The sequence below is a fragment of the Dipodomys spectabilis genome, unplaced genomic scaffold, assembly GCF_019054845.1.
Source record: "Dipodomys spectabilis isolate Male_0828 unplaced genomic scaffold, ASM1905484v1 ptg000034l, whole genome shotgun sequence".
Taxonomy (NCBI): Eukaryota; Metazoa; Chordata; class Mammalia; order Rodentia; family Heteromyidae; genus Dipodomys; species Dipodomys spectabilis.
Window position 1 is genome coordinate 11,492,870 of NW_024870711.1, and position 15,687 is coordinate 11,508,556.

General features: G+C 48.8%; 1 protein-coding gene across 1 annotated transcript in view; it reads right to left on the reverse strand.

Annotated features, from left to right (window-relative positions):
• Positions 1-255: 255 nt before the first annotated feature.
• Positions 256-15,687, reverse strand: part of Paxip1 (PAX interacting protein 1) — a 46,839-nt gene continuing 31,407 nt past the window's right edge. Inside the window, exons 12-21 of the mRNA XM_042677249.1 lie at positions 15,291-15,475; positions 14,056-14,099; positions 11,306-11,376; positions 8,719-8,821; positions 7,631-7,799; positions 5,489-5,589; positions 3,711-3,845; positions 3,558-3,633; positions 2,941-3,001; positions 256-695 (exon numbers count right to left, since the gene is read on the reverse strand). Coding sequence (XP_042533183.1) covers positions 680-695; positions 2,941-3,001; positions 3,558-3,633; positions 3,711-3,845; positions 5,489-5,589; positions 7,631-7,799; positions 8,719-8,821; positions 11,306-11,376; positions 14,056-14,099; positions 15,291-15,475 — 961 coding nt within the window. The 3' untranslated portion in view covers positions 256-679. The remainder of the gene's footprint in view (positions 696-2,940; positions 3,002-3,557; positions 3,634-3,710; positions 3,846-5,488; positions 5,590-7,630; positions 7,800-8,718; positions 8,822-11,305; positions 11,377-14,055; positions 14,100-15,290; positions 15,476-15,687) is intronic.

The window sequence follows — 15,687 nt, forward strand, 5'->3', positions numbered from 1 at the left end:
AAGGGAAGGAGGGAGGAAGAAGAGGAAGGAAGAGAGAGAGGAAGGGAAGGACAAAAGGAAGGAGGGAAAAAGAGAAAGAAAAGGAAAGAGAAGAGGAAAACAAAAACAAAAAGAGAGGGCCTTCTGGACGTTGTCTCTTCAGGAGAAAATCTGCTGGAAAATAATTCATCTTGAGGTTGCTTCAAATGTGATCGATTCAGTTTGGCGCAAATCACCAGGTCACGAAAAACCCTGGAAGGACATGGAGCATTCCAGTCTAGGTGAAGTTCAAAGTACATTTATTTAAAATGTGGGTAAGAGGTCAATATAAAAGAAAAGAGTATAAGAAATAAAAATACTCAAAGTATAAAACATCTTATGTCTTTAACATCCATAATTTAGATAGCAAGATCTTTATTTACACCACTTTATTTGTAGCTGAAGCTCACATGATTCTGTGAAAACATTTAAAAGCCTGGCAAATGAGTAAGACCTAATGTGGGCTCATAAAACCCCTATCGTACACAACATAATTTGTGTCTCTTCAGAATAGGCGCACACCTCAACAGGATGCAGTGTAAGTGTACAGCTGTTCCCCTGCTTGCGCCGCGTCTGGTCCTGGGAGCAGCGGGAAAACAAGAGCGGGAGGAGTCGGGGCTGGCCGCGCTCCACCGCCTGGGCCCCAGCAGGCACGCAGCCATCAGTTGAATTTATATGTGAGCTTGTTGAGGAGAATAGCGTTCAATCTCAAGGCACAGAGGAACCTGGGAAGCCAGCCTGTCTTAGGCACCACTCTGGAAAACTGCATTTCCTCCTCCACCCACAAGCGCCAGCTGCTCCTGCCCGAGGTGCTCATGGGGCCCTGGGTTGCCGTGCGCATTGAGGCTCGCTGAGCCTGCCCAGGGGAACCCAGCCCCCGGCCAGACAGCCGGTAACAGCAGGAGTCTCACTGCTAACATGCCCAGGCGCTTCCCAGACTCGGGGTTCACACTTGCAGGACCCAGCACAGGATTGAACTCTCCCCACAGCCTGGGAAGCACTGGCTACCACAAGCTTGTCTGCATGGAGTCACGTGCACCAGGATGGTGCTAGGATCCAAGCATGAGAAAAAGCCCCTCACTCACACCCACAGATCGTGCATGGAGTTGCTTTTTTTTTTTTTTGTCGGTTATGGTGCCTGAACTCTGGGCCTGGGCCCTGGTCCCTCATCTCTTCAGTTTAAGACTAGTGTTCTAGCACTTGAGCCACAGCGCCACTTCCAGCTTTTCCTGTTTATGTGGTGCTGAGGAATTAAACCCAGGGCCTCATGCATGCAAGGCAAGCACTCTACCACTGAGCCACCTTCCTAGCCCCTACATGGAGCTTCTTAAAAGTGAGTGTAGGCTGGGCACACATCTGTAATCCTAATTATTCAGAACGCTGAGATCTGAAGACTGCAATTCAAAGCCAGCTTGGGCAGGAATGTCTGTGAGACTCTATATCTCCAATTAACTACCAAAAAACTGGAAGAGGAACTGTGACTCAAGTGGTAGAGTACCAGCCTTAAGGAGAAAAAGCTAAGGGACATTGCATAAGCCCTGACTTCATGCCCAAGTATGGGTACAAGTAAAGCAGGAGTGGCTCACGCCTGCAATCCTAGCTACTCAGGACGCTGAGATCTGAGGATCGCAGTTCAAAGCCAGCCCAGCAGGAAAGACCGTGAGACTCTCATCTACAATTAACCACTAGGAAACCCAAAGTGGCACTGTGGCTCAAGTGGTAGAGTGCTTGCCTTGAGCTGAAGACCTCAGGGACAGCGCCCAGGCCCAGAGTTTGAGCCCCATGATGGACAAAAAAAAATTAATCTGAAACACAAGAGGCTTTCATAAATAAAAATCTGTAGAAGTCACAGAATATTCTGTGTAAAAATCAAACACAGCACATCTGTAGAGCTGAAGCGCTGCCCGAGGCCAGCAGGAAGTCCCGCGGGAGATCTAATGTGGCCACACAGGCCCCCTGACTGGGGCTCCTTCCTCCCTGTGTACCTGGCGAGCTCTCCCGCCTTGCCTCAGTGCCCCTCACGCTTCCAGGCCATCGCCGTCAAGAGGGGTAAAGGTGAGGCAGCCAGGTGCGCGCCCCATCCTCATCTCTGCCGCCCATGCTCCCATGCAGACACAAACCTACCGGTCCTCGCCTGAGTGCTACAGAGGTCGGGCGGCAGATCTCACCTGATCCTAGCTCTGCCACAGGCACACTCCATAACCACTACAGAGGGGTCTCTAGTGGGAAGCTGGGGGCAGGATTTGTGGGGCCTACTCTGCTTCACTCTGGGGCAGCCCACACATGAGAACAACTACTTTAAGCCAGGCTCTGGTGGCTCACGCCTGTAATCCTAGCTACTGAGGAGCCTGAGATCTGAGGATTGAGGTTTAGAGCCAGCCAGCCCAGGCAGGAAAGTCCAAGACTCTTCTCTCCAATTAACTAGCAAAATGGCAAAAGTGAAGATGTGGCACTAGTGGCAGAACCTTGGGCAAAAAAGGTCAAATAAGAGCATGAAGCCCTGTGTTCAAGCCCTAGGACTGGTTAGCAAAGGAGTGAATTAATTAGAATGTCCCGGTTTCCTGTGAGTGCCTGCTGCTGTATTATCTACCCACCATGACTGTGTCTTAGCTCCAGCTCAAAGCTCAGAGCAGACTACACAGAATCTAAATCTCACTTAGAAAATACAAACTTGAGAACAAGTTGGTGAAAAGAAGCACCTACGTCAGATACTTACTTCTGCAATCTGAGTGGTCATTCGAACACCCTCAACAAAACGGTGCCGAGGCCCATGGGGTCACCTCCTGACCTAGTGTTGCCTCACTATTCTGAGGAGCCAGGGCTGCAAGCCGCAGGGACACACACCAAGAGCAGGAAAGGGGCTGGCAACCCCGGCCGGCGCTGGCTGATGTCAGCCTCCACAGCCACCCTTCAAAAGGATATGATTCATAGTCCAGCGTCTGTGTGAGCACTCCAGTCAGAACAAACTCAGCATTGTGAACATCTGAATGGGGAAAGCCAAACGCAACGATGAGCACGCGCGCTGTGTGTACACATGTGTATGTGTGGTGTGTGCATGCATGCGCAACAAATGTGGGTGTATATACAGTGAGCATGCACATATATAGTGAGCGTGCACATATATAGTGAGTGTGCACATAGGTACGTGGCAATGCACTGGCATGGGTGGTACGTGCACGCATACACAGTGAGTGTATACATGCACATTGTGAATGTGTGCACATTCGGCCCATGCACGTGTGCATACAGTATGTGAATATATGGTGACTGCATGTGTGCAGAGTGAATGTATGTACACAGTGAACATGTGTGTGCATATGCAGCGAATGTGCGTGCATATAAAGAGAATGTGTGTGTATTCCTGCACAGTGAGTATGTGTGGTGAATGTACATATGCATGATGGTGAATGTGTGTGTGCGTACATGGTAGGAGTGCATATATGCTGAGTGTATGTGTGCACACAAAGTAAGTGCACCTGTTACAGTAGGTGCGTAGGTGTGAATGCAGGCAAGCATGCAGCAGGACTGGGAAGCCATACCTATTCCCCTGGCAAAATACTCTCGGCACAAATGCAGGTCATTCTCGCAGGATATTAAAATGATTTCCGACAGGCTCTGAGGAGAAGACAGCGAGTTTTAGTGGCCAGCACTGGCGTCAGTATGAGCCCAGGTCTCTACCGCCCCTTTCCCACCTTGTTCTGCTTATGCTCCATGAGCTTCCGGAAAGATGGCTGCTTGGACAGAACTTTCCCCCCAGCACACTCCACGATGGCTTTCATTGTCGAAAGGCTGGGGCAGATGCCAGGCGTGATGTAAAAATACTTCGCCTGAAATACAGGAACACAGACGCACCCGATGTTTTGTCAAGTGGCTTCAACATTTAGCGTAACTTTCATAGCTCTTACTCTGAGACTTTAACCAGAAATGTCTAAGCCAGGCACTGGTGGCTCATACCTGTAATCCTAGCTATTCGGGAGGCTGAAATTTGAGGATTGAGGTTTAAAGTTAGGCTGAGCAGCAAAGTTCATAAGACTTCCAACAAAAAGCTGGCATTAGGGCTGTGGCTCAAGTAGTAGAGCACCAGCCTTGAGCAAAAAAATCTCAGGGACAGTACCAAGGCCCTGAATTCTAGGGCCAGCACACATACACACAGTCCAGTTTCCTGACATCAGGAAGGCAGTCTTCCTCAATAGTAATTACTAGAGGGTTTGAGGCCTAGTTTCCTGAAATCAGAAAGATAGCAGTACTTCCCACAGTAACCCCAGAGTAGGCTTAGAGAAACTAAAACCAGATGTGTACCCATGGAAAGACAAGCACTCAGATCTCACATTCCTAAACAAAATGGAGTGCTTTGTGGCTAAAGCAAGCACATAACACCTTTCACAATTTCAGTAAGATCTGTAAATCAGCACTATATTTAACGTATTTCTCTGCCAAGCAACAAACTGACCCAGTACCAGTCCTGACCTGCATCCCTTTTCCTGTTTTTATCTTGTCTTCATTCTTTGAACTTGAAAAGAATAGAAAATGGTATCGATGCTTAAGATGTAAATCTCAGCCAGGCACTAATGGCTCATGCCGATTCACTTTTCAGGAGGCTGAGAGCGGAAGACCAGGGTCCAAGGCCAGCTTGAGAGCAGGGATGGAACCATGGCTCAAGTGGTAGAGTACTCTCTGAATTCAAACTGCCAAAAAAGTTCTCTAATGAGCTTGTTCCTACATATATTGTGCTTTAAATTGCTCATAAAGAGCTAAGCTCTTAGAAAAATTGGACCATTTTAAGTAAAATGCATCGTAACTCAGTATTACAAGTCACTTCTCATTACTAATCCAACATTTAAAAAGTTCAAAGAACAGATTACCCTTAATGATTTACTTAGCTGTGATACCAAACAAAAAAAAAAAAGGGGGCTGGGAAGGTAGCTCAGTGGTAGAGCGCTTGCCTTGCAATGCATGAGGCCCTGGGTTCGATTCCCCAGCACCACATAAGCAAAAAGAAAAAAGCCGGAAGTGGCGCTGTGGCTCAAGTGGTAGAGCGCTAGCCTTGAGCTGACGAGCTGAGGGACAGCGCCCAGGCCCAGAGTTCAGGCCCCACAACCGGACCCAAAAAAAAAAAAAGGAAAAAACCCTTTAAGTCTCAAATCTAAGAAATATTTTTGAATCTTTAGTCCTGAATTATTTATGAAACGCTGAATGAACATTTTCTCCGGTGGAGAGCGAGCAGAGTGCTCCAGTGCCCACACCTGGGCACCTGGCCGGTCTCTGCACCCACTTCCTCACATTCAGTGAGGACCAGCTCTGCAGGGGTCTCGTCTCCTGCACTGTCCGGAGGCAGGCCTCGGAGCAGCGACCGAGGCGGCCCAGCACGGGGGGGGGGGGGCGGGGGGGGGGGGCGCGCAGCTGGTGGTGCACGTGTGATGTCCGATCACCCGCCCCTCCCTCAGGCCACCACACCACACCTCAAGAGTACCTTGAAAAGGGGAGACACGTGTGCTCGCTTCAAGGACTCTTCCAGGCTGAAAGAGAAGAGGACTTCCGCCTCAGCATCTCGGAGGACATAGTTCTGCTCATCTGGAAAACAGGACGCAGATGCACACCATGGGCGCTCAGGCACACACGGCGCCGGCGCAGCCCACCCTCCCCACCAACACAGATGCACACCATGGGCGCTCAGCCACACATGGCACCGGCGCAGCCCACCCTGCCCACCAACACAGATGCACACCATGGGCGCTCAGCCACACACGGCGCCGACGTGGCCCACCCTCCCCACCGACACAGATGCACACCATGGGCGCTCAGGCACACACGGCGCCGGCGCAGCCCACCCTGCCCACCAACACAGATGCACACCATGGGCGCTCAGCCACACACGGCACCGGCGCAGCCCACCCTGCCCACTGAGGGCAGATGTACACCATGGGCGCTCAGCCACACACGGCGCTGGCGCGGCCCACCCCGCCCACTGAGGCACTGCCATTAGGACTGGCTACATGTACCTCTGCAAACTGCACACTGTCTCCCCGCTACTTTCCCTCGAAACCAACCAGACCAAAACGGTCCACATCGGTGGTAACTAGTCCTTTGCAGAGGCTTCCCTGAGAGCTAGGGGTTGGCCCACACTTGCAACTCCTCACCCAACCATGGTGCCGCCACCCACAGACCCCACACGGGCCAGGAAACCCAGTCCTAGAACCACCGCTTCTGAACGGCCATCAGGTGCAAGTGTGGTAGTTAAAAGCTGAATTTACCAAACTTTACTGAGTCGTGGAAACAACATTTCCTCTCCCAAGCACAAAGAGCACAGATGGCACAGCAACCAACTTGTTTAATAACCTGCTGCCCTTCCGTTTGGCAAAGATGTAGAAGGAGAGCCTTGAGGGCCCTGAGTTCTAGCCCCAAGATTGGCATACACACATACAAAAAAAAAAAAAAAAAGCAAAAAGTTGGGCTGGAGGCATGGCTCAAGTGGTAGAACACTAGCCATGAAAGCAAACTGAGCAAGCACAAGGACCTGGTTCAAAAATGGAAAGAGCAGGGGCTGGGAAGGTGGCTCAGGGGTAGAGTGCTTGCCTTGCATGCATGAGGCCCTGGGTTCAATTCCTCAGTACCACATAAGCAGAAAAAGCCAGAAGTGGCGCTGTGGCTCAAGTGGTAGAGTGCTAGCCTTGAGCTGAAGAGCTGAGGGACAACGCGCAGGCCCTGAGTTCAGGCCCCATGACCAGCAAAAAAAAAAAAAAATGGAAAGAGCAAAGAACAACACAATGATTAAGTTTTCCCTTGGTACCAATCAAATTACCAAAACTTTCATATTCTTTGTAAAGATGTTAATCAAATAAGTCATTGGGCTAGGAAATAAATTTTCAAACTTAAATTAGTAATTACCAAATAGTTTTTAAAAAAAAAAAGTGGTATTGGCCTGTAACTGGACCTAGCTTCCAGGAGAATTTGAAAGCCTATTTGGTATGAAAGTCCAGCTTCAAAGTCAGGCACCAGTGGCTCACATCTGTAATCCTAGCTACTCAGGAGGCTGAGATCTGAGGATCATGGTTCAAAGCCAGCCCAGGCAAGAAAGTCCATGAGACTCTTCTCTCCAATAAACCATTCAAAAGAAAAACCTGGAAGTGGCACTGTGGCTCAAGTGCTATAGCCTTGAGCTCAAGAGCTGAGGGACAGCGCCCAGGCCCAGAGTTCAAGCCCCACGACAGACAAAAAACAAGTCCAACTTCTACCACTACCATCACTCCCCAGCACGGTCACTACCAGCACTGGGACCACACTGCCATCACTACCCAGCACGGTCACTACTAGGGCTGGAACTACCAAGCCGCCATTACCCAGCACCCACTGATGAACCGCTGGGACCACCAAGCCGCCACACCCAGCACGGTCACTACCAACGCTGGGACCACCAAGCCGCCATACCCAGCACCCACCGATGAAGCGCTGGCACCACCAAGCCGCCATACCCAGCACCCACCGATGAAGCGCTGGAACCACCAAGCTGCCATACCCAGCACCCACCGATGAAGCGCTAGGACCACCAAGCCGCCATACCCAGCACGGTCACTACCAGCACTGGGACCACCAAGCCGCCATACCCAGTACCCACCGATGAACCGCTGGCACTTGAAGCACTCCTCCAGCCACTCGGGCGTCACGATGTGCTTCACCACGGAGATGGCCGTGAGGAACTTCACGGTGCGCGTCACCTTGCTGGCGATGAGGTGGGTACACTTCTGTGTGGACTCGGCCACCTCCCCACCCAGGATGTAGAGCTTCTGGAGAGAGAAGCACACATCAGTGAGCACAGACCCACGCTGTTCTCAGCCCTGCAAACCGTGGCAGGAAAAGCAAAGGAAACCTGGAAAGCCGAAGGAGGAAAGTGGAAAGGATAAGCCACACAGGGCATTTCTGCCTAGCACTAAACAAGTCAATGATCAATGTTTGGGTTCTGAAAACATCAGTAACTCATTTCTAGGAATAAAAAAAATAAAATGAAGAGTAAACAGCAGACTGTGCGGTGCTGTGGCTCTAGGCATATTCCAAAGCACAGTGGTGCCGCTGCGGACTACGGGCACAAAACCACAGCGCCAAAGTGGACAGAGACAGAACCCAGAAAAGCACTCTTCACAGCTGTACTCAGCCCTTGAAGGCAGAAAAAATTACACTGTACTAAATTTAGAGCAGAAAATGTATAAATCTAATTTCATTCAGCCTTAATTTAACAAAACTTCAGTAACAAAATACCCTATTCCTTGTGATGCTCTTTCAAAAAGCGTGCTTCCAATTCAGCTCCGGTTACCATCTACATAAACACACCAAACCTGACCTGACTACAAGGGCTGCCGTGGGTGTGTGCACCAGGGTCCAGAAAGCACAGCCTGGGGAGACTCTGGGGCAGAGCGCCCGAGAGGCAAAGCCCCTTGTGAGCCCCAGGGTATTTATAAAAATGACATTCACGTTGGCTTGCAAATGTTCACATGCAGAAATCAGAACATTACACTAATGGTGCAAGCATCAAAGAATTAAATGGCACACCGAACGAGGCAGTGGCTCACTGACACGATTACCACAAACATGTGACAACACTGTCAAAAGTAGGAAAACCTAATGGAAGGTTCACCTAACAAATAGCCGGCATAAACATTTACAGAAAGGAACATGGCTAAAAATTCTTAAAGACAAACAAAATTTTACCTTAATATACTGTTGAACGTGTACAGGCTCAAAGCCAGTAAAAAGCACAAAAGGGGTCAATTCTGGTGTGAGTTTTTTAGTGGGAGGTGGCAGATCTTCAATCCTACAAACAAAGGCACACAAAATAGTACTGACTTTATTATGGAAAAATCATGTCACAACTCAAGATAATGGACTTACATGACCAAGAAATTAATTTCAAAACAACAATAACTAGGGGTTGGGACGTTGGCTCAGTTGGTAGAGTGCTTGCCTCGCATGCATGAGGCCCTGGATTCGATTCCTCAGTACCACATAAGCAGAAAAAAGCCAGAAGTGGTGCTGTAGCTTAAGTGGTAGAGTGCTATCCTTTAGTTGAAGAGCTGAGGGACAGCATCCAGGCCCAGAGTTCAGCCCCCACGACTGACCAAAAAAAAAAAAAAACCAACAACTAAAGAAAGTAATTTATTAAAGAATGATGAACTTATAGTTCCATGTCTAGAAGTTGAATGAATTCAAAGAGGACACAAACGCATGACTAGCTCAAATAGAATTCAAATGGCTGAATGGAATAGATAATGTATAATATTAAAAAAAGGAATTGGATAAAGAAACAAATCTTGAAAAAAAATCAGATTGAAATCTTGGAAATAAATATCTCAACTGCCCAAATTAAAAACTCATTGAAATCTTAGCTAACAGAACAAGTAGAAAATAGGGCAATCGGATTGAAAATAAAGCAGAAGAATTAGATCAATCAGTAAAGAGAGTGAAAAAACACTAAGAAAATATTATAGAACCTTTCTGACACCACCAAAAGACAAAACATATGAATCATGGATTCAGAAGAAGAGATGCACACTAAAGGAATAAATATAACCTATTCAATAAAATAGCAGAAAACTTCCCCAACCTTGAGTAAGAGTCATCCAGGTGGAGGAGTTTACACAACACCAAACAGGCAAGAGCAGAGAGGAACACCACTAGACATGTTAGAGTTAAAACATAACACAAACTGCAAAAGAGAAGAAACAAATCATATACAATGGTAGCCACAGAGTATCAGCAGATTTCTCCACACAAACTAAATCCAAGGAGGGCATAACATAATCCAAGCCCTGAAAGACAGCAACTGTCAACCTTCATAATCGAAGGAGAAATAAAACTTTCCAAGATAAAAGCTAAAGGAACTCATGAGCACAAAACCATTACTACACAAGATGCGGAAAGGAATGCTGCACATAGAGCAAGAGAAACAAAAACAGGCAAGAATAAATGCACGACATGGGTAAAGTAGCATCATAAAGACAAATATGAGAGGAAACACTTCACACCATTCAACATCAACACAGGATGCTAGTGGTCTCAACTCTCTAATAAAAGAAACAAAATGGTAAGTTGGATTTTAAATTTGTTTTCTATAAGAAGTACGTTTCACCAACAAAAACAAACCTAAGTGTAGGGTTTAAGGATTGATTCAACACATGAATATCAATGCACGTAACACTATGCATAAACAGAACCAAAGGCAAATACCTCACAATCATCTCAACTGACACAGAAAAGGCTGCGGATCAAATTAAAGAGCCCACTGATAAAGCTCTAAACAAGAAACAGTAGAGCGCTAGCCTTGAGCTGAAGAGCTGAGGGACAGCGCCCAGGCCCAGAGTTCAGGCCCCACGACTGGACCCAAAAAAAGAAAAAAGAAATAAGAAACAGAAGGAACGCTCCTGAGGTGGATGGAACAGGAGATCACCAAATTGAGTGCAACATGCCAAACTCAAAGTCAAATCCTGCATGTTTTCATTCATTTTGGAATCTAAACTCTGAAAGCATACACAGACAAAACATGTACATACATGTTTACCTATTTATGTGCACATACACACATGCATTTATCTTCACACACAGAGCTTGGTTATACCTGAGCCTGCCTGGGAAGGGGCTTAGCCAAGGAGAGGAACACAGAAAGATGGAGGGCCAACCCTATCAAAATACATTGCATCTGTGCATGAAGACAGTGTAAGGGACCTCATTAACAGGGTGGAGGGACAGTAGAGGGCTACTGTGATTCGAACAGAACATATACATGTGCACAATACCATGATGGAATATACACTAAAAAAGAATGAGAGGAAAGCAACACGGGCTGGTGTGTGTGTGTGCAGGGAATAGGTCTGGGGTGTGTGTGTGTGTGTGTGTGTGTGTGTGTGTGTGTGTGTGTGTGTGTGTGTGTGTGTGTGTGTGTGTGTGTGTGTGTGTGTGTGTGTGTGTGTGTGTGTGTGTGTGTGTGTGTGTGTGTGTGTGTGTGTGTGTGTGTGTGTGTGTGTGTGTGTGGCGCCGCGCACAGGGGAGGGAAGGAGTTCTCATACATTTTGTTTAAAGAAATAGGTCTTCTTCTCCCTCCCCACTAAAATACATTAATTATCCCATGTCTCTACTCACTGTGCAGCTGTAAATGAGACATGGTGCAAGGAGGTTTTGAAGAGGTGAGTCCTGTTAAATCCTATTTGCTGTGCAAATTCTTTGAGACTTTCCCCAGTTGCCAGAAGGTTCCAGATAGGCCATAGTGGACAAGCAACATACACATGGAGGTTACTGCTCCTACCTGGCTCGTTTGGAGGAAGGCTGGATGTTGGCTGCTTCATTCGGCTTCAGTTTGGGAGGTAATCTCACACCCTGTAATTCAAAGGTTGCCCATTTTAACCAAATCCACCTTCAAGGAATATAGAAACTTCCAAGAGACCCGAGTCAAATACTCAAACCACCTCACACTCTACCTGTCAGCACTAGGACTGGCCTAGAGTCGCAGGAGCAGAAGCTAATACCCAGAGGGAACCTCTGGGTCATTATGTATGCATTCTCTTTTCATTTACCAAATACTCTTGTTCTTTTACCAAACATTCTGGACAGAAGTGGAGTTTGAACTCAAGGCCTCGCACTGGTTAGTCAGGTGCTCTACCCACTTGAGCCACACCCCCAGCCCTTTTTGTTATTCTTCTCTTCCTTTTTTTAAAAAAATTATTTTTAAGTAGGCTGCAATTTCCTAAGTCAGGTTATAAGTACAATGCGTCTCAACCACTGTCATCCCTTCCATCATTTAGCACAGACTGAAGTTAGGGGAAACAGAGAAGAAAGAGAAATCGTTCCTGGCCCCATGAGGAAGCGGGGGTGAAAGGGAGGGTGCTCGGTCATTTTTTAAGTCTGTACTTTCCCTAGTCAGGTGGACCACAATCCTCCTTCCTCACCCAGCTTTTTTTAATCGGCTGAGACAGGGTCTCAAAAGCTTTTTGAACAACAGGCTGGCCTCAAACTGCCATCTTCTCCATCTCTGACTCATGAGCAGCTAGGATTACAGGTGAGAGCCGCCCACCCTGGTCTCTTGGTTCTGTAACGCGTCCTCATCCATGGCCAGAGGCAGGCTCAGGCAGTAATGAAGCTGCCTGTCTTCATGCCAACCTCCCCTCACCCCGTGTTCCAAAGCCAGCCCTCCTCTGGAACTCACTGTCCCAACTTGGAATGGGGAATACAGGCATCTTATTTTCTTTGCAGTTGTCTTAAAAAAGAGATTTCTTAAAACAATTGTCACCTGGAATGTGACCAAAGCACCACCAGCGTGACAATCAGATGAAGAGGGCCACTAAGAGCAGCGAGGTACTGGACGTCATAGCACACCTCAGGCGGGGGCCCAGCCAGCTCCACTCCCTGATTGGGGGGGGGGGGGGCGGCGGGGGGAGGACGGGCTGGCGGAAGTGTGCCAAGCAGGGGAAGGGGGTAGCGGATTCCGGGGGTGGGGGGTACCTGCACAGCCCATCTCCAGTGTACCCCTCTTGCTGTTCAGTCACTGCATGGCCAACTTAAGAGGTTCTTTCCAAAAGACAAGACTGTGCTGGAGTTTTAGCGTCTGGACTGTTGGCTGCTCTAACCGCCAGTCACACTTTAAGCGCCTCTGCCACGCAGGCGCGAGTATGTCTGCAAGTTCCTTTCCACTCAGAGGACGGAGCTTCTCGACGACCGACAGGGAGGTTTGGACCGCTTTCCATCATCTGTACAAGACGACCCAGTTCCAAAGACCACACGTACACCTCCAAATTATAACTCCCGGTAGCGAGAACAAACCGAAGCGGCCCTGGCGAGTTCAACGAGGGAGCGATGCCCACTTTCCCAGCCTCCCTAACGCCTCCCTCGCTGCCCCAGACCTGGGGGCACAGCTGTGTGGCCTGTGTGGTCACCAGGCGGGCCGTCATTACTGGGTAGCGCAGGGAAAATAACCTCTGAGCACATCACTCCTAAAGAGGACGCAGCCCTCTGCGCGCCCTCCACACAGGCAGAGGGCAGCTGCCGGCCGCTGCTGCAGTGGGGGCTGGGGCTGCCTGGTCGCTCTGGCAACGCGGCCGCCTTGAGGAAGCTGTCCCGCGTGTGCTTCAACAGCCGAGGCTACGAGAGTGTTGCACAGGCCGTGGAAATCCCTTTTATCCTCAGAGACGGGGTTTCGCTGTGCAGCCCAGCCTGGCTGGCCTTCAAGTGCCTGGGGACACTGGTACCTCAGCCTGCAGGGTGGCTGGGGTTACAGGCACACTCCACTGCGCCTGACTCTGGAAGCCCGTGTTTTACAAACAAGGATCACATATTTACAAATAAATGTGTGTGCTCCTGAAGCATTCCTGGCCCACTATTCGTGACAAAAAAGGAAATACTGCTTTCCTGAAGTGCAACAAGTAACAACAGAGAAATTCTACAGCGAACAATTATTGAAATGGTCTTGTTGATACCTAAGAAAATAATAATGTACAAAGTCAGAGAGGGCAATGTTTTATCATCTGTGGACAGCCCTCACTCACAAGGACCACAACTTCCCAGTGTTCATTGGCGAAGTCTCCCACTGGAGACCCCTTCAGTGTGATGAGACCCCACGGAACTTCGGGAAAGCAGAACGTGGGCTGGAGTCCACCACCTCCACCGGCCTCACCTCTGCTTCTCAGAGTCCTCGGGAAAGCACAACGAGGGCTGGAGTCCACCTCCTCAGCGGACCACACCTCTGCTTCTTAGGGTCCTCAGTTCCTGCCTTGCCAACCCCTGAACAAATACACGCTCACAATTCCAGACACAATCACATGGCTCTCTGAACTAAGTAATGGTCTCACACGTGTCGGTGTGAAGGACTGACATGAACATCGCCAACAGCTAAAAGTAACGAGCAGACCTGGGGCACACCACGTATTGTGTGACAAGTGCGAAGATTCAGCCCTCATTCACCATCACATGACGAATGACAAGAGAAATTGTAATTTTCAAATACAGCCCTACTGCAATTTACTAACACAGTAAAAGCCAAAGTGAGGAATTAATTTGACATACCATCAGTAACTCTGCTGACACTTTCATTGGGATTCTCCAAGCATCTGAAGAGAGAAACACGTTATTTTTCATGGTGACTCACTATTGACACGAAGACCCTTTTTCTGAAGCTGGGAACCCTGGACGTGGGTGCTGGGGTCACAAAGCTGAGAAGGGGCAAATGTAAGTACAACTCCCAAGTTGAGGAAACCTTTCAAAATGAAGCAGGGAAGGAACAAGACATGGCTCTATGCGTCCACCACTGACTACAGGCCTGCAAGGCGAGTGCAGGGTGGTTGGGTGTGTCTAGTAGACGGTCCTGTCTCTAGCACACCGCTTATGAAGAAAGGTCACCAACAGGAAGGACCACACTACACAGGACGGGGCTGGCCAGAGAGGATGGCACGTTGGTGCTGTGGGAAGAGCAGATCTAGGCCAAACACTCAGAGTAGATGCCCTGCAAGGACCAGTCCCTCTGGAATGGCTTCCGAGCTAAGGGCAGACCAGCCAGAGTATTGCAGGGATGCAAAGCAAGGTTCAAGAAGAGGAAGAACTTTCTCATGATTACAGTCACCCAAAATTCGGACTGGCCTTCCTTAAGGTAACACCAAATCACATTTGAATGACCTTTCTTGAATGCGTTCCTTTCTGTAAATGCAGAATTAAACTATATCCTACGCATGATGGGGAAGTCCCTCTGGAGGAGCTGGGTAAATGGGAGGCCTAGCCATCTGTGGGCCTAGCAGTGTGCTGTCAGAGCAGTGAATGTTCTAGTCCGGACATTCTGAGAGCTACCTGGTACAAGGCAAGACTAAAAAGAACGCTTAGTGCTCACTGCAAGCTCAAACCTCAAACCAACAAAAATCCTTGTCAAGCTGAGCATCAGCGGCTCACGCCTTGAATCCTAGCTACTCAAGAGGCTGAGATCTGAGGATCATGGTTCAAAAAGCCAGTCAGGTAGGAATGTCCATGATTTGTATCTCCAATTAACCACCAAAAAGCTGAAGTGGAGCTGTGGCTCAAGCGGTAGAATGTCAACCATGAGTGAAAAGGAAAAGGAACAGCACTCAGGCCCTTAGTTCAAGCCCCAGTACTGACACGCATACACGCATACGCATGCGCGCGCGCGCACACACACACACACACACACACACACACTCTCTCTCTCTCTCTCCTGGGCAGAGAAGGTAAAGGAAATGGGAACTAGGTAAAAACCCGTCATCAAGCCTGGAGTAAACAAGGGAAGCCTCACTCACCCAGAAGACTGAGCACCAGGTGCTGAGTGGGCGCGAAGGGGTCCTGCAGGTTGAAGGTCGTGTACCGGCTGCACTGGACCTGCCTCAGAGCTTCCAGGTTCCCCAGCAGGATGTCTCCCAGCCACTGGGCGTTCACACAAGGGATCCTCCACTCTTTGGCTTTTTCATACTTTAAACCACTTGGTCTTTTTTGGGAGGAGAGACCACAGAGATTAGACATTAGTGCTACACACACGCTGAAGCCACATTTACTTTCAACATGAGCCAATTGAAAACATTCTTGGGAGAGAAGCAACAGGCTTGTCTTAGAGGGGTGCTGAGAGACCTGGCTGTGGCTAAGGGTATTTCAGAGCTCAGCTAGGCTCATGGGACTACCTGCCAGTCTCCCTTTCACCTC